Source organism: Aphidius gifuensis, linkage group LG1, assembly GCF_014905175.1.
Source record: "Aphidius gifuensis isolate YNYX2018 linkage group LG1, ASM1490517v1, whole genome shotgun sequence".
NCBI lineage: Eukaryota > Metazoa > Arthropoda > Insecta > Hymenoptera > Braconidae > Aphidius > Aphidius gifuensis.
In genome coordinates, this window is record NC_057788.1 from 29,273,850 (window position 1) to 29,296,764 (window position 22,915).

General features: G+C 24.3%; 7 protein-coding genes across 7 annotated transcripts; 4 read left to right on the forward strand and 3 right to left on the reverse strand.

Moving 5' to 3' along the window:
• Positions 1-31: 31 nt before the first annotated feature.
• On the forward strand, positions 32-3,016 carry LOC122860214 (sec1 family domain-containing protein 2-like). The gene is made up of 6 exons (XM_044163925.1): positions 32-536; positions 593-823; positions 905-1,174; positions 1,232-1,411; positions 1,497-1,886; positions 1,960-3,016. Exons 1-6 carry the CDS (start codon positions 339-341, stop codon positions 2,659-2,661), a joined length of 1,971 nt encoding a protein of 656 aa, XP_044019860.1. The 5' UTR covers positions 32-338; the 3' UTR covers positions 2,662-3,016.
• Positions 2,685-4,464, reverse strand: LOC122860216 (DNA repair protein XRCC2-like). The gene is made up of 2 exons (XM_044163928.1): positions 4,444-4,464; positions 2,685-3,482 (listed from the first exon to the last, which is right to left on the reverse strand). The coding sequence occupies exon 2, from the start codon at positions 3,480-3,482 to the stop codon at positions 2,685-2,687; it is 798 nt and encodes a 265-aa protein (XP_044019863.1). The 5' UTR covers positions 4,444-4,464.
• On the forward strand, positions 3,954-11,395 carry LOC122860213 (GTPase-activating protein and VPS9 domain-containing protein 1). Its single transcript, XM_044163924.1, has 4 exons — positions 3,954-4,064; positions 4,648-4,798; positions 4,879-9,576; positions 9,669-11,395. Exons 2-4 carry the CDS (start codon positions 4,667-4,669, stop codon positions 9,798-9,800), a joined length of 4,962 nt encoding a protein of 1,653 aa, XP_044019859.1. The 5' UTR covers positions 3,954-4,064; positions 4,648-4,666; the 3' UTR covers positions 9,801-11,395.
• Positions 11,396-11,946: 551 nt separating this feature from the next.
• LOC122860219 lies at positions 11,947-12,896 on the reverse strand. The gene is made up of 2 exons (XM_044163930.1): positions 12,384-12,896; positions 11,947-12,300 (listed from the first exon to the last, which is right to left on the reverse strand). Exons 1-2 carry the CDS (start codon positions 12,829-12,831, stop codon positions 12,074-12,076), a joined length of 675 nt encoding a protein of 224 aa, XP_044019865.1. The 5' UTR covers positions 12,832-12,896; the 3' UTR covers positions 11,947-12,073.
• A 541-nt stretch (positions 12,897-13,437) lies between these two features.
• Positions 13,438-14,223, reverse strand: LOC122847462. Its single transcript, XM_044145180.1, has 2 exons — positions 13,776-14,223; positions 13,438-13,685 (listed from the first exon to the last, which is right to left on the reverse strand). Exons 1-2 carry the CDS (start codon positions 14,221-14,223, stop codon positions 13,438-13,440), a joined length of 696 nt encoding a protein of 231 aa, XP_044001115.1.
• A 1,157-nt stretch (positions 14,224-15,380) lies between these two features.
• Positions 15,381-16,517, forward strand: LOC122847471. Its single transcript, XM_044145194.1, has 5 exons — positions 15,381-15,475; positions 15,564-15,674; positions 16,020-16,148; positions 16,309-16,431; positions 16,492-16,517. The coding sequence occupies exons 1-5, from the start codon at positions 15,391-15,393 to the stop codon at positions 16,515-16,517; spliced, it is 474 nt and encodes a 157-aa protein (XP_044001129.1). The 5' UTR covers positions 15,381-15,390.
• A 640-nt stretch (positions 16,518-17,157) lies between these two features.
• LOC122860220 (uroporphyrinogen decarboxylase) lies at positions 17,158-19,640 on the forward strand. The gene is made up of 5 exons (XM_044163931.1): positions 17,158-17,378; positions 17,662-17,959; positions 18,042-18,200; positions 18,273-18,572; positions 18,641-19,640. Exons 2-5 carry the CDS (start codon positions 17,663-17,665, stop codon positions 18,953-18,955), a joined length of 1,071 nt encoding a protein of 356 aa, XP_044019866.1. The 5' UTR covers positions 17,158-17,378; position 17,662; the 3' UTR covers positions 18,956-19,640.
• The last annotated feature ends 3,275 nt before the right edge of the window (positions 19,641-22,915 follow it).

Below are 22,915 nucleotides of genomic sequence, written 5' to 3' on the forward strand. Positions count from 1 at the left end.
TCTCAACTCACAAGAAAAATACCGAAACACTTGCGCCGGCCAATTGCAAGTATTTTCTTCTTTAAAAATTAATTAAATATCCTTTTTTTTCAACCCTTTTATTTTTCAAATTAATTTATACCTTTTAAATATTATTTTTAGAAATTTAAAAAATTCGATTTTTAACAATTACTGTATTACCGATTTTGTAAAATGAAAATAAAGATGACGCTGTGTGTAATTTTTGTAATTTGATGTTGTCATTTGACAACAAATAAACACGTATGACGTATGTAAACACAACACTTATCAAAAATAAAATAAAGTTGTTACTTGATAATTAATAAACAACCACAAAAATGGATAAAAAATTTGATATTAATGAATTTACTGATGCCTGTTGGAAAGATGTATTAATTAAAATAAATAATGCTGCTGTTTATATTGATCATGGAGCAACAGAATGTTTACACTGGTTTAATGGTGACAAAGCATATTTATCACTTATTGATGCTGGTGCACATTCTGTTCATGAAATGGCATTATTTAATTTTCAGGTAAATTAAATAATAATTATCTATTTGTGCTAAGTTAATAATTATCTTTCTTTTAGTATGTCAAAGTTAAAGGAACTAAAAAAGTTGTATTTATCATAACATCACCAGATTCATCATTTTACAAACGAACATTAAAAATAATTATTGATAAAAATACATTTGAAGATTGTACAATTGTTTGTGCTGTTCATAGTACAATATTAAAATATTCATTGAATGAAAATGATGATGATCAATATGAGATGCTCAAAAACGACATATTGAGTTGGATGAAAAATAAATCAACAGTAATTAATTTATATAAAAATTTCAAATCAAAAAACAACAAAATAATTTGATAAATAATAACTTGATATTAATTTATTTAGGATGCATCAGTGGAAATAATGTTTAGACCAATTTTCATAGCTCCAATAACTGAGCAAGTATTTGTAACACCACCAATTGAAAGGCTAATGCCACCAATTGATGGAAAAATAACTGATGAATATCAATCAAATGCTGATTATTTTGTCAGTTTATTTCATAGTTTATTTACACAGCTTAATATAAAAGAAGATATTTATTCAATTGGTCAATTTAGTGATTATATTGCTGATAAATTAAATAATTTACCAGCAGCTGTTGATAGAAAAAAGGTAAATTTATATAAATATTATTTTGTAAAGCTATATTAATTAATTTTATTTATCAAGATGCTGATTGGAAGATCTGGAGTGTCATTAATTATAATTGACAGAACATTGGATTTATGTACAGCAACAAAAAATAATAATGAATGTGTTTTATCAAGAATATTATCAACACTACCATCATTGCCTTATCATCACAATGATGTTGCTGTTAACATGTCTCCACTATGTTCAGATTTTCAAGTAACATAATCAATTATTTAGCTAATTTTGTTTTTCAATATATAGTTATTATTAATTTGCTAATTTTTTTCGTGTTTGTTTAAAGGAAAGCCCATTGACATTGACAGTACCAGGATGTTTAGCAACAAATGACAATGATAACTTTAATATTTTAATTAAAAAAAAACAAAAAGATGTATTGTTGATATTAAACAAATGGATTGTTGAAATTTTAACGAGTGATATACAAAGTCCACAAGCAAAATTATCAACACGTGTTACAGCTCATAGTTTAGAAAAACTTGTCTTTAAATTTCGTGATAATTGCAATATTAAAAATCTTGAAAAACATAGTAAAAAATTACAAATAATAATGGCAGTTATACAATCACTTAAATCAGATAAAAGTGGTAAATTAGATTTACTTGTTAGTTTGGAAAAATTAATATTACAAAATTTAGCTGTTAGTCGTGATTCAACAAGTATTTTATCTCAGGTAATTTATAAATTCAATAAATAATTTAATATTAATACTAAAATAAACATATTATTTTTTTTGTTTCATCTAGATAAGTAATATAATTAAAAATCGTACAAGTCGTGGTCTAGAAATGGAAGATTTACTTGTTCTTTTAATTTATATTTATTCAATTTCTGGTACTGAAATACATTTTTCAACTCAACAAGAACAACAATTAATAGCTTCATTGGAAAATGCAATTTTTGAAGATATTAAAAAATGCAATGATAGTGTATCAACACATGAAGTATCAGTTTATCAACAAACATTACTATTATTAGGTGTAAAAACAGACACTGAAGCACATGAACTATCAATAAATATAACAAAAAAAATAATGAATAATCTACATTTAATATCTGAACAACGTAAAAACTTACATAATTATAAAGATATGATTGTTAAATCAAATCCTCAAGTAATGGCTGAATGTCCTGGTATTGTTGAACGTCTTGTTAATGATTTATTAGATAAAACACAACCAGAAATTATTGATTTACAAAATAAATCATCAAATTTATTATCAGCTGGTTTTAATTTTATGTTAAAAGGACGTACCACTGCACATCCAACTGATAATCCATGGATAATAATTTATGTACTAGGTGGAATAACACCAGAAGAAGCTAAAATTGTTGATCAAATAACAACACAAAGCTCAACACAAATAAAAATAACACTTGCTGGTTGTAAATTATTAAATCCAATTGATGTTTCTGATAAAATATTGTTATCAAATATTATATTATAAATAAAAATATATTGTTTTTCTTGTTAAATCCAATTAATTCCATTAATATCAATCGTATAATCAATTTCATTTGTTGAATTTAATGTTTCAATAAAACATTTAAATGTATTTTGTTTTTCATCTCTTTGCAATTTAATACGTTTATTTATTTTTCCAATTGTTGGCTCATCTGATAGAACAATTGTTTCTTTTAATGTTGACGTAATATCAGTTGGTTTAACATAAATTAATGGAATTTTTGAATGATACGTATGTTTTTGAATTGTCTTCATGTATGTTTTAGCATAATCATCAATTATCCATGGACCACCATGTTGTCTATCTTGCCAATAAAATGCAGTTATACTATCAACAACAACAAGACCTATTTTTTTATTATTCAATAGCTTTGTATCAAGTCCTTCAGTTGTAAACAAAAATTGTTTACAATCATAACAACTTATTATTTTAATATTCAACAATGATTGTTTAATAATATCATCAATTTCAAAATCTAATAATATATTGTTTTTAGATATTATTGTTTTCATTATTGATATTATCTTTGTTAATTTTATGTGATGATCATTGTTTATTAATAATACACCAACATCAAGACCTTCAATTTTTTTGTCATTGTAATTTTTTAGCAGTATTGTTTTAGCAATGTATTGAGATAGTAAAATACTTTTACCACTTGATATGTTACCACATATTTCAATTGTTTCTTTATTTGTTAAACCATTTGGAAATATTTTCATGTCTAAGTCTGTTATTGATGGACGATTTGTAACTCTTGCAAAAAATTGAGCTCCTGGTTCAACTACTGGAATTTTATCCATCTGAAATTTTTAATTAATTTATTAATTAGTTAATAAAATAAATATATTTCTTTTTTTTTTTTGTTGTTATTTAACTTGCCTTAAATAAAATTTTGTTTATTTTACTAAATAAAAAAACAAACACAACAAATTTTAATCAACACTTTTGTCAACAATGAAAATTTAATAATAATTAACGTCTTTTTCACTGATAAATAATTGTTTAAATAGAATAAATTAATTGTTGTTTAAATAAATTTATCAAGCTTCAGTAAAATAAATATTTATAATTACTATAAGTAGATTTTAAATTTAATTATGTTTTTTATAAATAAAATAATAACGTGATATTAGCAGCTAGATAAAATTGATACAAAAAAAAATTCGATATTTCGATTTAAAGTGCAACCGCCATTTTTTATTATCAAAAAAAAAAAGAGAAAATCTTAACCTAAAAAATAAAAAAAAAAAATAAAAAATGGTGTATGTAAAGTTTGGGGGTGTTGCTTATTGAGACCTGTTTTTACAATCAGATAATCGACAATAACAAAAAGCATTGTTTGCATGTGTATAAATTATAATTGACAGTTTAATTGTCAAAAGGTATTATTGACATGTATTTTTATTTATAAACAACACACAATAATTGACAAATTTTATATTTTTTTATTCTATATTAAAACATAACGGATTTATAATAATTTATTAAAATACACTCGCGTCAGGTGATTATTAAAATTATTATTATTATTTTATTCATTGTTAAAAACAATATAATAATTATTAGAATAAACAATGAAATAAAATTGTCAAGCTAAATAAAATACCAACAATTATTTGTCTTTAATTATTTTTCATTTTTTTCATTATTATTATTTATAAAAAAATAAAAATAATATGAATTATTAGCATTATTATTATTACTCATTGTTGTTAATTTTAATGATGATAGAATAAAGTTATACAGTTGTAAAATACATACGCAATATGATTTTGTTTGTTTTGTTTTTCTTTTTTTAATCGACATATTTTTTTTTTTCGAAATAATATATTACGTCATTTTCGTAGAATTTTTTTAAAACAATAATTGTTTGTGCAATAGATGATTTTATTAAAACTGGTTCATCTGCACAAATTAAATTGATTATTTTTGTGAATTATTTTAAAATAGTTTTATTATTTTTAGAGGAAAAAAAATTGTTGAAATGTCGTCAATAAACAGTGCTGATTCACTTGGTACAATACAATGGGACATGCTTGAATTGGCTGGTCATTTAAGACTGGAGCGTCTTTTTGTTAATTCAGAAAAACAAAATCTTAAAGAACTAAATAGAAAGGTAAATAAATAATTAATAAATCATCAATTGATGAATTATTTATTTCTATTAATTTAATTAATTTATTAATTTAACAATAGGTGCTGTATATATCATCAGATTTAGCACAACAAGCATGGATAACTGATCAACAACGTGTTAATTTAAATCGTTTAATTGTTGCACGTGCAGATTGTACACCAGCATCATGTTGTCAACGTGCAAATACACTTGAAAATTGTCATTTTGTTGATGCATATAAACATTTACGACATCAAGCATGTAGTTCATACGGTGAATTTCTTGATAATATACGTAAATCACCAGAATTAATAGCATCATGTCTTGTTGAAGCTGATAGAATATCACCAGAAACAGTACAAAATATAATACAATCATTATCAGCTGGTCTTTATGGTAGTTGTTTAATGCCAGAAGATAAATTATTTGTATTAAAATTATTACGACAATTGATGTATTTACAAATAATACCATCAGATAATCCACGTCGTTTATTACGACATGGTACATGTGCATTTTCACGTTTTTATTCTGTATTTCATGAAAATTTATTCTCAGCAAAATTATATTTAACAGCAGCATTACATAATCCAATAACACAATTACTAATGGAAGATGAAAAATTTTTGGATATTGATCCAGATAAAGCATCAATTAGATTTCCACCATCTGAAAAATTGAAACGTTTTGGTAAAGAAGGAACACAAGAATATCATAATAAACTACAAAAATATCGTTTATGGACAATTAATTCATTAGTAAGAATAACACAAAGATTTATCACAAGTATACGTGATAATATACATTGTTTTCCAACAAGTATATGTTGGATTGTACGACAAATGGCAAATTTATTAAGTAAAAATAATAACATTGAACCTAAAGAAATACATGCAATGTGTACTGATCTTGTATTTACATATTTTATATGTCCAGCAATTGTTAATCCAGAACCATATGGTATAACTGATGCACCAATAAGTTATATTGCAAGATTTAATTTAATGCAAGTTGGACAAATATTACAAATGTTATCATTAATGAAATATCAAACAGTTGATCAAAAAGTTATTGATTTATATAAAAGATTTGATAAAGATTCAATATCATCAATTATTGATGCAATGCTTGATGGAACAAATGATGAACAACTTGATGATGAACCAAGTATTATTGATAATACAAAGTTACAAGGTTTATGTAGATCTGCTGCATTATTAACTGAAAATGAATTAAATTCATTAGTTAATTTTTTTCATGTTATTAATAATAATAATAATGACGATGATGATGCTAATGATAACGATGATGAAAGTAATAATGATGATGCAAGTAATGATGATGACGATGACGATGATGTTGATGAACAATTAGATAATAATAATAATTTATTAAATCGTAAAAAATTAAATGAATTATTATCACAATTACCAGCTGGTTCTGTGAGTTCAAATAAAATTATTATTAATAATAATAATAGTAATAGTAATAATAATACATCACCAGAAACACCAAGTAAACGTGGTGGATTATTACGTAAAGTTAGTCGTGGACGTGGTAGTAGAGTATCATCATCATCATCATCAAGTGTACCAGATGGAGCTGAAGATAATAATAATAATATTAATAATAGTAGTAGTGGATCAACTGGTGGTACATCTTGTGGTAATGATGATGATTTTATTGATAAAAAAATACCTCAAGATGTACTTGTAATACCATTTTCACCGACAATTGGTGAATCAGTTGGTTTATTGAGTGAACAAAAAGTACTATGTATGGATATTAAAAATAATATTGATAATTCAAATCAAGTTACATTAACATTACCAAAAAATATACAAATTATTAATAATCAACAACAACAAGATAGACAATTAATTGTTAATGATAGAATTGAAACACAAGAAAAACGTACACGTTTTTCATTATCACATGATGAAATATTATTTGAAGGTTCAATTGGTAATACATCTGATAATTTAGAAGCTGTTTCTGAGGCAGCATCAAATCATAGTGTTGCATCATCACTTGAACTTGAAACAGAAGATCAAAATGATAATTTATCTGATATGGTATCAGCAAATGTATCTGGTAGAGGTTCACCAAATATATCTGGACGTGATACACCATCATCACAATTAACTGAAGGTGGTGATGATAATCGTGTTGTTGTTGGTGGTATTGATGTACGTCAACATGATTTACCAACACCAACAATTGCTGAAAAACAATCACGCTCTGAAATTGATGATAAATTTTGTAAATTTGAAATTAAAAAATTAATTGAAGGTGATGAAACAATATCACTTGTATCAGATACATGGTCAACAGATGTATTAGGTTCTGATAGTGAATTTATTGAAGTACAAGATAGATATCAATATTCACAACCATCTGTATTACAAGTTGTTGATATTAATAATTGTTTAATTGATATTAATGAAACAGCATCTGATGCATGGAGTACAGATGTACTTGCTAGTGATTCAGAACGTTTAACTGAAGTTGATACTGATGATACATCAAGTGTTGCTAGATCAGATGATACTGCTAGATCAGAAATTGAAAGTCGTGGTGAACCAGAAGGTAGTGGTGCTAGTGCTAGTGGTAGTGGTATTAATTGTAATAATATTAATTATTTACAAGAAACAAGAAATTTACCAATTGGTACAATTGTTGATGGTGCTGGTATGTTATTTCGTACAATACGTGAAGAACCAATTGGACGTTCATCAATAATAACAATACCATCATCACCAACAGCATCAGCATCATCAACATCATCAGCAAATGTTACTGGACGTGGTGGTACAAGATCAGATTATCAAAGAAGTACAATGGAATATGTTGACAACAATTCAAATGGCATTTCTGACAATACAGATTATACCAATAAAAAAGATGCTGCTACTGGTACAAGTAGAGCTACAAGAGTCAATGATAATAACAATGTTATTGATGATGGTATATCAAATTTAATTGATAAATTACAAATTGATAATAATAATAAATCAAATTTCAGTAATGGTAATCAATTAATTACCACAAATACCACTACAATTACTACTACCACCACCACCACTAACACAACCACTGCTACAAATTTATCATTGACTAATAAAAATCATACTACAACTAAAAATGATGATGTTGATAATGCAAATGATGTTATTGTACGTTTAAGTACAGCAAGTTTAACATCAAGCAGTAGTTTTGGTTCAGATACTAAAATTAAAAATACAACAACTACATCAATGACATCAACAACACCAGAACGTCAACGTCCAATTACAAATGGCTCAAATGATATCACTAATAATAGTAATAATAATAATACAATTTTATTATCATCTTCATCATCAACAACAAATAAACCAAGTATATCAAGTGGTGCAATACCAAAAAGCATAAGTTTTGATATGACAGCAACACGTGGTGATAAAGAATTACTGGATGATGATCAAAAAAATAAAAGAGGTTTTTTTAGTAAATTTAAAATGTCATTAAAAAATAGAAGAGGTAAATCACCAAGAGGTATAAGTGATGATTTAATTGGTAATCGTTGTTATGATAATAATAATAATAATGATAATAATAATGATATTAATAGACATAGATTACGTAGAATAATGTCTGAAGATACAACAGCAACATCATCATCATCAACAACATCAATGAATAATTTTAATGACAGTACTGATGATATATTAGCAAAATATCGTAGAAAACCAAGTGTAACAAGTGATACAGCATCTGTTGAAAGTAATCAATCACGTACAAAAGAAGCTGAAGATGAAAGATTAATGATTGATCAAAATAATATTGAATTATCATTTGCATTTAATGATGCTAAAAGAAAATTACGTATGGTATTAAGTACTGCTGATTTACAACAAATACCATGGTTTATATCAAATGAAAGAAATAATATTATACAAAAAGATAATGAGCTAATAACATTTTTACAATTACAATTATCTGAAGCAATTAATTTACAAGATCGTCCATTAATTGCACGTTTACATGAAACATTAAGATGTGTTAGATTATTTAATGATGAAGGATGTAAAAAATTATTTTTATCATTAAAAGATGATTATCAAAAAAGATCACCATATATTGCATATTTAATAAGATGTAAACAAGGATTATTATCAACATTAGCACATTTAGAAAGACTTGGTGAACGTGTTAAATGTGATCGTGATGCTGTTAATAGTCATTTAGTTGCATTATGTGTACATGTTTATCTTGAAAAACGTGAAAATCAAATATTAAAATTTTGTGATGAATTTCAAAAACTTGAAGTATCTGATGAAAAACAAGATTTTGTTGATAATTTTTTACTTAAAATTAATTCTGATATGGAAATTGATGCAATATGGCAATCAGCAAGTGATGGACAACTTGAATTAGCTAGAATGGTTGTTGAAAGAACAGTTATGGCTAGAATATATCAATATGCATTATATCCAAATGGTGATGGTGATGTTAATAGAGATCAATTATTATATGATCATATTAAAAAATTATCTAAAATAGTAACACCAAATCATAAAGATTTAAAAATAACAAAAATTTATCATTATGAGTGTCCATGGCCATCAGCACAAGCTGAACTTGCTGTTATATCAGCATATAAAACACCAAGAGATAAATTACAATGTGTTTTTCGTTGTGCAACAACAATTATGAATTTATTATCAATGGCATCTGAAAGAAGAACACCAGCTGCTGATGATTTAATGCCTGTCCTTGTGTATGTCATCATTAAGGTAATTAATTTTTATTTTCTATCAACTTTATTTACTTATTATAGAAATATGCATATTATTATAACACTTGTGTTTTTTAAATTTTACTTTAGACAAATCCACCATCGCTATTGTCAACTGTTCAATACGTTGACAGTTTCTATGGAAATCGTCTTGAAGGAGAAGAACAATATTGGTGGACCCAATTTTACTCAGCAATTGAATTCATCAAGACAATGGATTAAATTACGTAAATATTTTTCATATTTTCATTTATTATTATTTCTATTTTTATCTACTATATAACTTTATTATTTTATTATTTAATTAAGTATAAAGAAAAAAAAAAAAGACATAGAAATTCAACAAGATTAAATTGATGAAATTAAATTATTATTTTTTAAATTCAATTATCAGATATATAAAAATAATTAATGTTTTTTTTTTTCCTTTTGACTTTTATAAAATATAAAAAATATATTTTTTTTAATATTTAATTTAAAACTATATAATGCACGTTATTTAAAATTATTGTTAATATTAATAACAATAATCATGCTTATTAATAAACAAATGAAAAAAAATTAAATATATTTAATCAATAATTATTTTTTCTAATTATTATTATAATAACAAAGAAAAAAAAAGAAAAAACAACAAAAAAAAATTATTTTATATTATTTAACAATTAATAATAATGAAAAAAAATAGTAATAATTTTTGCCATAAGTTTATCAAATATTACACGTAAATTTTTTTGTTTAAAAATTTTTATTGAACGTTTAAATATTATTAATATTATTTCAAAAATAATTAACCAAACAATTATGTCTTTTGAGTCTTTTTTTTCGTTGTAGTAAATTTTCATTTTTTTTCTGTTGATAAGAAATAAAATATAATAAAAATTTATAAATTAATCAGCGTTGGCATAAATATATAAAAGCGCATAATAATATGAATCCCAAAATATTTTGCAATATATATATTTATATATAAAATATATAGCATATATTTTTTTATAGTCAAAAATAATAATCATTAATGAATTAAAAATATCAATTATTGTATAACTTGCACAGTAAACATGATAATTATTTGCACCATTTAATGAATAAATTATTGAAGAAAAAAAAAAGGGTAAAAAAATATTAATAAATGGTTCAACTGTATACGGTAAAAATAAATATATTTTTTATTTATCATTTATTCAAGTATTTATTATTCCGTTGAATATTAATTTATTAAAATCAACATTATAAAAAACATTACCGATTTTTTGTACCTGGATAATTAAAAAATTTAACAAATGATAAATATTTAAAAGACAATCTCAAAGGACAAAAAAAATAATGAAATATTAATTTTAATAATAAGCCAATTATGCAGAATATATTATTAACTTTTCCAGTGTTAATTTCAGAATAAATTATTTTTTTTTTTTTGTAAGTTTCATCAGTTACAACGAAGAATTTTTTATATAAAAAAATTAGTTATATACTTGACAATTTATTTTTATTTATTTTTATTGATAATTTAAATTACTGTGTATTAATTAAATAAAATATTGGAATAATTAACAGAGGCTTGTTGAGTCGATATTTTTATTAAATATTGAATCGATATTTGCAGGAGTATATATGTATTTTAAATAAATAAATACAGGGAAATAATAAAACATCTATTTAATTGTGTTTGTTTATTAAAAATATAATATTCCTACTGAATTACAAATATCAATTTAAAAATATATAAATATTATTTTATAAAGAAAAAAAGTATAATATCTAAATATATAATTATTGTTAGGCAATATTACTCATTGAAAAAAAAAAAAAAAAAATTAAATAGAAAGTTGTAAAAAATATGTTTGCTAACATAGTATTTTTGGTGTAGAATTTTAATAATGTAAGGCAATTAAATTGAAGCCACTTTAAAAACCACTGTGTTTTATTGATTATTTTTTTTTTTTTTATTAAAACAATTATTGTGAAGAAAAAAAAAAATATTATTTTTAAATTTACAATTTTTTTGGTAATTCGTTTTACATTGATTTGAAAATAAATTAAAAAAAAAACAATTATTTTAATTAAATTTAAATAATAATATTTTTCATTATTAGAATAATTGTTTTTTTTTTTTTTTTAATTTTTTTTTCTTAATACTGTTAAACTTGGAGCTTGTAATTTATAATTAACACAGAATCTCAATTTTTTTTTTTTGGTTTTCCTCATGAGATTTTCTCAGTGTAAATGAAAAAAGTGTTGCTCAAGTAGAAAATAAAAAAAATATAAAAAATAAAAACTTGTAATTATTATTGACTTTATTTTTTAAATTGTTCATATATTTAAGGTTTTTTTTTTTCTTGGTATACAGTGATTATTAATGTTTTCATTTTTTTGTTTTTCATGACACTACAGTGTATAGTGGACTCTAACTCATTATTTAAAATATTATTATTACTAATTTACATATAATTTTTCGTCTCTTGAATAATAATCTAGTTTGACTCAGGAACTTCTTATTCTTCTTCGTGATTTGCAAAATTTTTAAAAACTTTACCAATAGCTTTTCCAAGACCTTTTTCAATGATTTCAAATCCTTTCCTTGATTTATCACTTACTCCCATATTCTCGGGGTGATCAATTAAAACTCCACCTGGATTTATTTTAACTCTCCAATCGTCAATGTAAACTTGGCCTGCTCGACTGGTATTAAAATTTATAGTATGTTCCATTTTCACTTGATCTGTAAATGTTAAATAAAAAAAACAAATAATAGTATCATCAAATATTTTTCAACCCCTGAGAGTATATATTTTTTAAACTTACACAGTTTTATTTTAACATCACTTCCTTCACCTCGCTCGTATATTTTGCCTAAATTGCCATCTGTACACTGTGCTGAATCAACAGTTATTTTTGGATTTTTTGTAGTTATTTTTAATTCATTTTTATCCCAATCAGCAACGTAATTTGTCACTGCTAAATTATCGTTGAAACCCCATACATCGATACCTTCACAAAGATATTCAATGTCACCAGTTTTGCCAGAAAATTGGAGAATTACAAAAACCGCTGTACTTATTTGTTGCTGTACTCCTGCACGATCGATATAATATTGACGAGTTACATCAGGGATAATTATTCGCATACACTCTTCAAAATCTAGATCATTCTTATTACACTCCCACATTTTACTATCACATAATATTGGACATATTAAAATTAATCCTATGAATGTCAATCCAATTAAACACTTTTTAATAACTAATTCCATTTTTTATTTATTTATTTCAATTTATTTATATAGAATAAACTAAGTATAAATTGCAGTCAACTAGTGATGGGTAGTATTGGTCCAGAGTGACGCCAAAATTTTGCAGTTTGCACAAAGCCAAGCCGTTGGAAAAATAAGTTTTCAGTGGTTTTCAGATGGTCTATACGTGACTTTTATATTTTTTTTTTTTTTCATGCATTCAAACCATTCTAAGAAAATAACCCTGGGCGTAATAATTAGCCACATGTTAACGCAAAAATAAATCGACAAAAAAATAGAAATCAAGACAAATGAAAACGGGAAAAAAGGCGAGAAAAAGCGTAGAAAATATTCTCACCAGGGAGGCATATAGAAATAAAAACACCTGTGAATCGAAACAATGCATTGCATGAATTTAAATTTAATGATTATTCAATATAATCTGAAAATTAATTTTAATAATTTTTTCTTCCTTTAATTGATTATTGTAATTATTATTTAAAAAAAACGAAATAACAATATTAAAATTTAAATTTTTTAATATTAATTTTTTATTATATTTAAAATATTATTATGACTAATTTACATTTTACATATGATTTTTAATTTTTTTATTCTCTTAATAATCTAGTATGACTCGGGAACCATTTCTTCTTTTTTATGATTTGCAAAATTTTTTAAAGCATTCCCAGTAGCTTTTCCAAGTCCTTTTTCAATAAATTCAAATCCTTTCCTTAAGTTATCACTTGCTCCCATCTTTTCGGGATGATCAATATAAACTAAAACTGGATTTATTTTAATTCTCCAATCGTCAATGTAAACTTTGCCTGCTTGACTAGTATTAAAATTTATAATATGTTCCATTGTCACTTGATCTGTAAATGTTAAATAAATAATTAGTAAATAATAGTATCATCAAATATTTTTTAACTCTCAAAACTGCTCAAAAATATTTTCGGACTTACACAATGACATTTTAACATCACTTCCTTCAATTGGCTTGAAAACTTTGCCTAAATTGCCATTTGTACAATATATTGAATCGACAATTATTTTTAGATTGGTTGTAGTTATATTAAGTTCATATTTATCCCAATCAGCAACATAATTTTTTACTGCTAAATTATCGTTGAAGCCCGATACACTGACACCTCTACAACGATATTTAATGTCACCAGTTTTGCCAAAAAATTGGCCAAATAAAATAAAATCTGTACCTATTTGTTTCTGTACTCCTGCACGATCAATATAATATTGACGAGTTACATCAGGGATAATTATTTTCATACACTCTTCAAAATCTAGATCATTTTTATTACACTCCCACATTTTACGATCACATAATATTGGACAAATTAAAATTAATCCTATAAATGTCAATCCAATTAAACACTTTTTAATAACTAATTCCATTATTTATTTATTTAATTATATAGAATAAACTATCGTTAAATTTAATTTGCTGCAGTGGCGGATACTGGTCGAGAATGATGCCAAAATTTCGCACAAAGCCAAGCAACCCAAGCAAAGCAGTTGTAAAACAAGTTTCTAGATCTACGTGACTTTTAGATATTTTTTTTTTTCATGCATTCAAACCATTCTAGGAAAATACCCCTGGTCGTAATAATTATTCGCATGTTAATGCAAAAATAAATAGACGAAAAAATCAAAATCAAGACAAATGAAAGCTGGGAAAAGGCGGGAAAACGATTGAAAAATATTCTCACTATAAGGGAGGCATATATGGAAAAAAAAAACACCTGTGAATCGCCCGTTGCTAAAAAATATTATTTTTAATTTAATTTAATTTATAATTATTTGCTTTTTGCATTATAGCCATCATGATCATAACAAATACAAGATAAACTATAAAATTCCATGTATGTATCAATATCTTTTAATGTAAAAAATTCATCTCTAGTCGTGTTATCTATATATATATTTGAAAATATACTTTCATCTTGAAATTTGTCATTGCTACGACGAAAACGCCTGTAATATGTATAATGCTATTTGTGCATTGATTGTGCATTGTATTTGCAATGTTACAATAACTAATTTTATTTGTTCTTCAATCATTTATTGAAATGTCAATTATTGTGAATTAATTTTTTGATTGACAACAATGATTGGCAATGATTAAAAATAATAATTAATTATTATCTTTTAAATTTATTCAATTTTACGTTTGAATATTGTATTTTTAATTATGCTTAATTGATAATGACATGTTATTATCAAGAATTTATTTCTTTGCTTACTTATTTATCATTAAATTTTCTTCAATTAAATCTATAGATGTATTTAAACGTTTAAAAAAAAGAAACATTTTGTTTTTATCTTCAAATAAATAATTAATATACATATAGTTATGAGTCAATGCTTGTGATGACTTGGTATAACGACAGCCAAACACAAAAGATTCATTGACTCGTTTATACATATTATATACAAAAATTCATATATTAATTAACGATAACCATTATCACAAAATATATAAATACTCTTTCAAGCCGAAAAATATGTCACATCGACTCAAGTCTTCAACTGGTTAATATTATTTTATTTTATTTTTCAACGATGGTTTCAAAAATTACTGCCACATTGGCAATTGTATTGATTATTGGTTTTATCAATAAATCACATGCTGATGATGATGTTGATGGTAAGTTTGAATTTATTTCTTTATTATTTTTCTGTTTTTTCTTAATTTATTAATTACTGTTTGAAAACATGTTTATTTTATTTGTTAGTAGACTATACACCAGAATTTGTTAAGGGGAATGACAACCATGGAGGTGTATATGGTATTAAACTCCATGATAGAAACAAAAAAGAAGATAAAATGAATGCTGGAAACTCAGGTATAAGGGTGAACATATTATATTTTATTTTTTTTACGTTTAAGTGTTTTGTTATGTTGCGATGTCCTTGTAAAAATATTTTAGCCGATTTCACTTTTCACGGATATTAAAATAGGCAAAATTAAATTTAGAGAAGAAATAATATTTGTAAAAGCGTCAGTCTAACTCTGACTGTTCAGCACATAACTTATATGCCTTAGTGTGCTTTAGTTTCATTTATCCTTAAATATAATCCTTTAACTTCTATTCCTTAACCACCAATAAAATTAATAATTATATAGACGATATATTAAATTAATAAATCTAATAAATACAAAATTTATATAAATATACATATTTTTTTAGTTAACAAAAACAAATTGCGATGTTATGTCGGAACTGAGATAAATCCAAAAGGCGGATTAAAATTTTCATTGGCAACATTGAGTGATTGTTATAACAGCACAGAGACCAGCTGTGTGAAAACGACAGTTCGTAAGTTTTTCTTTTTTCTTTTAGTTGTGACAGTTCATGTAAAGTTTTCATATTAAAACGAAGCATATATAAACAACTATCATTAGCATTGAATTATAAATTAAAATTAATTGTTGAACATTTTTATTAATAAATATATTTTTTTGTCTTTTATCTGCAGTAGCCGGGAACACCGTTGTCACAAGATCTTGTTCGTTTGTATCTCACGAAGAAAAATGTCAAACAATTTATTCAGATGTTACTGGTGAAACGGAAACTTGCTATTGTAATGATAAAGATGGCTGTAATTCATCATCAAGTATACATTTCAATATTGTATTTTCAATTATGTCATTTGCGATAGTTTATTTCTTCACTCATATAAAATAATATAATATCATTAATTTATATAATTCTATATTTCAAATGATTAACTTATCATTAAATTTTCTACAATCAAATTTATATATGTATTTAAACGTTTAAAAAAAAAAAACATTTTGTTTTTATCTCCAAATAAATAATTAATATACATATAAGTATAAGTTATGAGTCAATGACTTGTGATGACTTGGTATAACGACAACTAAATACAAAAGATTCATTGACTCTCATATATATTATATACAAAAATTCATATTAATTAACACAAAAAAATATTTCAATAAACTAACAAATAATAATAATAATGATAAATACAAGTAATACGAATCATTTATGTAAACTTTAATAATTAAAAAAAAATAAACTTGTTGAAAAATGAAAAAAAAAAATTGTTGTTGATCATTATTCATTACTAATTGCAAACTGCTCTTGCTCATAGCCCCTGTGAGCAACAGCATGTTGAAAAAATTTTTATATTGTTATACACTAAAAAACTATTTTTTTCCTATCTTAATTACGAAGAATTTATTCAAATTTCAAAAATATAGATTGCTTGATGTATTTAGACTGTAGAGGTCTCTATTTACATCTCTCTCTCTCTCTTATATTTTTTTTCTCTTTACATACACAGAGAGAGAGTGTTTATATATTGTTGTTGTTATTGTTGCTATTACTGACCTGTCATATTGCACTTATTTTTTAAATATTTTTCAACAAGTGTCCACGTGTTTGTTATTGCTCCAATAATTATAAAATCAATCAATAATATAAACTACATTAAATAACATAAATTATTATTCTCATACAATAAATAATTTAAAATAAAAAATCTTAAATTTATACTTTAATAAAATCCAACAACAAAAAGTAAGTCAACTCATAAATAAAATCATAATAATTATCAACTAATATTTTATTATAAAATTTTTTTTATTTCTTATTTTTCCATTTATTAATATTTATTTAATTGTCAATTTAAAATTATATTAAAAACATTTTTTGCTTATTCATTATTTCCATCATAACCTAAATATAAAATTTTTGTGTATATTAATTATTTTATTTATGATGTAACAATGACAATTAAAAAAAAAAAAAAAACAACAATCAGAATATCCATTTTTTATAAATTAATTATTAAATTTTCCAGAATGTCTCAACAAAATTTTCCAGTTTTAAAAAATGATAGATTTTTAAAAGCAGCTAAAGGTGAAGAAGTTGATAAAATTCCAATATGGATAATGCGACAAGCTGGAAGATATCTTCCTGAATTTCGTGAATTTCGTACAAAACATGATTTTTTTACAATATGTCAAACACCAGAGTATGCATGTGAAGTGACACTTCAACCATTGAGAAGATTTGATTTAGATGCAAGCATAATATTTTCAGACATTCTAGTTATTCCACAAGCAATGGGTCTAGTTGTTGAAATGAAATCAGGAGTGGTAAACAAATAAATTTAAAATTACAATCAACAAATAAATAATCATCATGTCTTTAAACTAAAATAATTTATAAATTAAATAGGGTCCAGTTTTACCAGAGCCACTTAAAACTCCAGAAGACATGAGTCGCCTAAAAATGCCAAATGTTGAAAAAGAACTTGGATATGTTGGTGAAGCAATAACACTAACTCGTCACAAATTAGAAGGAAAAGTTCCATTGATTGGTTTTACTGGTGCTCCTGTTAGTATTATCATTATTAATTAAATTAATTATCATTAAAATAAATAACAAGGCTTTTATTTATATTTACAGTGGACTCTTATGGGATATATGATTCAAGGTGGTGGTAGTTCAACTATGGTACAATCAAGATCATGGCTATATAAATATCCAGAAGATTCATGTAAACTTTTACAAAAAATAACAGATGTAATTGTTGAGTATCTTGTTATGCAAGTAAAATCAGGTGCACAGGCTTTACAAATATTTGAAAGTCATGGTAATTGGCTAAATGATGAATTGTTTGATAAATATTCATTTCCATATATTAAACAAATTAATGAAAGAGTTAATTCAACACTTGAAGAATTAAATATTCAAAAAGTTCCAATGGTAAATTATTAATTAATAATTAAAAAATAAATATGGATTATAAATTTTATTTGTTTTTTTTTTTTTAGATTGTTTTTCCAAAAGGTGCAACAATGAATTCATTAGAAAAAATAGCTAAAAATTGTGGATATGAAGTCATTGGTATTGATTGGACAGTTGATCCAGTTGAAGCTAGAAAAAGATTTGGACCAAATATTACAATTCAAGGTAACATGGATCCTTGTGCATTGTATGCAACTGCTGATGAAGTTGAACAAAGAGCATTAAGTATTTGTAATAAATTTAGTAAAACAAGATATATTGCTAATCTTGGTCATGGAATTAATCCAGATACTCCAATAACTTCAGTTGAAGCATTTATCAAAGGTGTACATACTCTTTAAAATGACTGATAAATTTTAAATCTTATATTTTTATTTTTATCATTAGCAATCATTAATTAACATTTTAATTTTTAATTGTTTCTTTTTTTGGTCTATATTTGTTTTTATCAAAGGAGAAATATATTTTTGTTGGGAAGAAAAAAAAATATAATTGACTTAATTTGATGTCAAATATTAAATAAAGATAATTACATTTGTAATACCAAGATTTATGAAATTTTTAATTTATTAAGTATCTGGTGTCTAAAATATTTTACATTGTATTCTGTTTGTAATTTTAAAAATTGTACAAGTGCACGTGCAACAAGTAGAATTATTTTAATGTGAATTTTTTGCAACAACTGATGTATCAACTGCAGTAAGTTATTAATTTTAATATATATAAATTAATTTTTTTAATTCCATATATATTTTTGTTTTTAGTTAGAGAATCTTTATTATGTTGTTACAAATTGGATTATGTTTGGATGATTGTACAAAAAAATGATTATTGATTATCATGACAAAAACAATAAAGCCATTTTGTCCTTCAAGGGAATTATTAAAAAATGTATAGCTAAAAAAATTATATAAAAAATTATATTGATTAGTTTTTTTGGTCAATTAATGAATTCTTTTTTAATAGATTATCTAGGTGTCTCATTCAATGTATAATTTGATGAACAAGAATAAATAAATATGATGATGATTCAAAATATACATTTATTTATTAAGGAATATAAAAATATTTGTGTGATTAAATTAAAAAGGTATATAAATAAAATAATATTTAATATAAATAAACAATAGAATTATTTATTAGAAAAAAAGAATAACAATTTTCGATTTGTTAATTGATCAATTTTTTTATCAATATTATTTACCATTTTTTATTCCTTCAAGTTTCTTTCATACAAGGTGATGGATAGTTATCAAAAAAAAATAAAATTAACAATGTATTTTATTAAATTTTCAACTTATATAACAGTTATATATTTTATGGCAATTAATTTTTTAGCGGATGCTAATTTAACAAGCTGGAATTTAAAAAATAACTCAAAGTTACTTGAAAATGAGCTGGTAATATTTTTTTGTTAATAAATATTTTATAATTATTTTATAAATTATTTTTTTGTATTTATTATTTTAGATGAATTTATTGAAAATTTGTTTCGTTGGGCATTCGAATTACCTGATGATGTTGGGACATGATGATGATTTTATTGACAAAATTGATAAAATAGAAACAGCATCAACAGTTATAATAAAAAATAATTCAAACATTGATACAATTAAAAACCACTGGCAGTTATCATCAATTCAACTGGATATTATTATATTATCAATAAAATCATCTAAAAATCTTGAGCTTGAATTATCAAAGTTAAAATCATCACCATGGTGGAGCATTGATTCTCACTATTTCATAATAAACACATCAAACACAAGTTGTGATAATGCCATTGATTATCTCAACACAACATGGCATATGAATTTATTGTCATCAATATTTATGTGTCAAGAAGAAAATCAACAAATTAATTTGTACACATATAATCCTTACACAAATTGGGCACCATCTTCCTGGCATCATCAGCTGCAAATAAATAAAACTTGGACACTTTACAATCGACCATTCAACATCAACAGCAACAACACTTGCAGCAATTTAATATTTGATAAAACACGTTATCTAAATGGATATCCAATAAAAGCATTAGCAAATCCTAAAAAAAAAGAAAAATATAAAACTGATGTAAATTATAATTACACCAGTCTATCCAAGATATCATCATCTGATTTATTGCGATGTTTATTTTCAGCATTAAATTCAAGTCTAATAATACATCTAAATGGACCAATGTATCTTGATAATAACGGAAAACCAACATCACAAGTATTTTATCAATTGAGTGATGGTATTTATGATATGTCATTGAATTTTCGTTATTTAAGAAATGTTAAAAATCATAGATTTTTTGATTATACATATTCATATACAAAATCAAGTGTTGTTATAATAACACATAAAAGTAAACAAATGACACCAGAAGAAAAATTTAAACGTTATTACAGTAGAAATGTTGTAATGCTTACAATAATATCATGTTTATTGACACTATTTGCATTTGGAATTTATGAAAAACAAGGATTTGGAATTGCATTTTTTGAAGTACTTCGTTTGATTTTTAATACTGGATTACTTTATATGCCAACTAGTACAACAATGCGAATTTATTTGTATCCAATAATGATATTATTTTTAATATTAAGCTCGACATTTAATAGTAAACTGGCATCATATTTAACACACAAACATTATCACAGTAATATTGATAATATTGATGATTTAAAAAGTTCGAATCATCAAGTATTTGTTGCCAATGAATTTGAGCATTATTTAAAAAATTTTCCAAGAAAATATCATATTTATTTAGCATCTGATTTTTGTTCAAGTGTATTATTAAATAATTCAAATGCAGCATGTGTTGGTCGTCGTGATTATGAAGCAGCAACAAGATTCTATTTACACATGTCTAAAGAAACAGTTGCTGATTTTTATGAAACACAATTAATGCGTAAAAATTGGCCGTTAAAAAAAAAAATTAATTTTATTTATTCTATATTAATGGAGTGTGGATTATTACCACGTTTGAGATATCAACAACTTGTTACTTGGCAAAAAGTATTGGCTCAAAATGAAGAAAGAAATTCACCAAAATATCGACCAGTTAGAAAAAAAAATATTCTATTTGCATTAAAGCTATTTACTGTTGGTATTATTTTATCAATAATTTCTTTTATTGTTGAAATATTTTACTATAAAAAAAACAATAAAATTAAAAGTAAATAATTATTTTTTTCTAACGTGTTAAACAAAGATTGTTTGTATTTAATTACTCAAGTACTTAAAAAAAAGTACTTGATAATATCATGATTTCTTATCTGTTTATATTTTATTGATTTATTGATTGACCAAATTTAATATATAAATTTTTTTTGGCACTATTAAGATAATTATTTGAGCAATATTGTGAGTCTCTTTCAATCAGTATGATTTTATTTCGTTTCGAACAAGTACGCTGTTAATTTTAAAATGTTTTTTTCGAAATATTCAAGTACACTATTATTATTAATATCTATCGTCAATGGAAATTTGATAAATTTATCAAATTTAAATTGTGAAAAATCTTTAAATAATGAATTGGTAAAATATAAATAATTTAAAATTAAAAAAAATCGAAATATAGATGTATTTTATTTCTAGATTAATTTAATAAAATATTGTTTCGTAAATAATTCGAATTATTTGATGATTGTAAATGAAAATTTCATTGATAAAATTGATAAATGGGATGTGATAATGGAAACGTCAACGGTAACTTTAATAAAAAGTGATTCAAGCATTGATTCAATTAAACACCATTGGCACGTGTCATCAATTCAACTGGATATTATTATATTATCAATAGAATCATCTAAAAATCTTGAGCTTGAATTATCAAAGTTAAAATCATCACCATGGTGGAGCATTGATTCTCACTATTTCATAATAAACACATCAAACACAAGTTGTGATAATGCCATTGATTATCTCAACACAACATGGCATATGAATTTATTGTCATCAACATATAATCCTTACACAAATTGGGCACCATCTTCCTGGCATCATCAGCTGCAAATAAATAAAACTTGGACACTTTACAATCGACCATTCAACAACAACAGCAACAACACTTGCAGCAATTTAATATTTGATAAAACACGTTATTTAAATGGATATCCAATACATTAGCAAATCATTATAAAACTGATGAAATTATGCACCAGTCTATCGATGAAAATGGATAATTAATCAAACATATTACATCTGACAGCCAGCATCTTGAAATAACGGCACCAGAAATATCGCATTTTACAATGTTTCTCATTTAAATGTAACATCATGTTAATCAATTTTTAATATTGGCTCACACA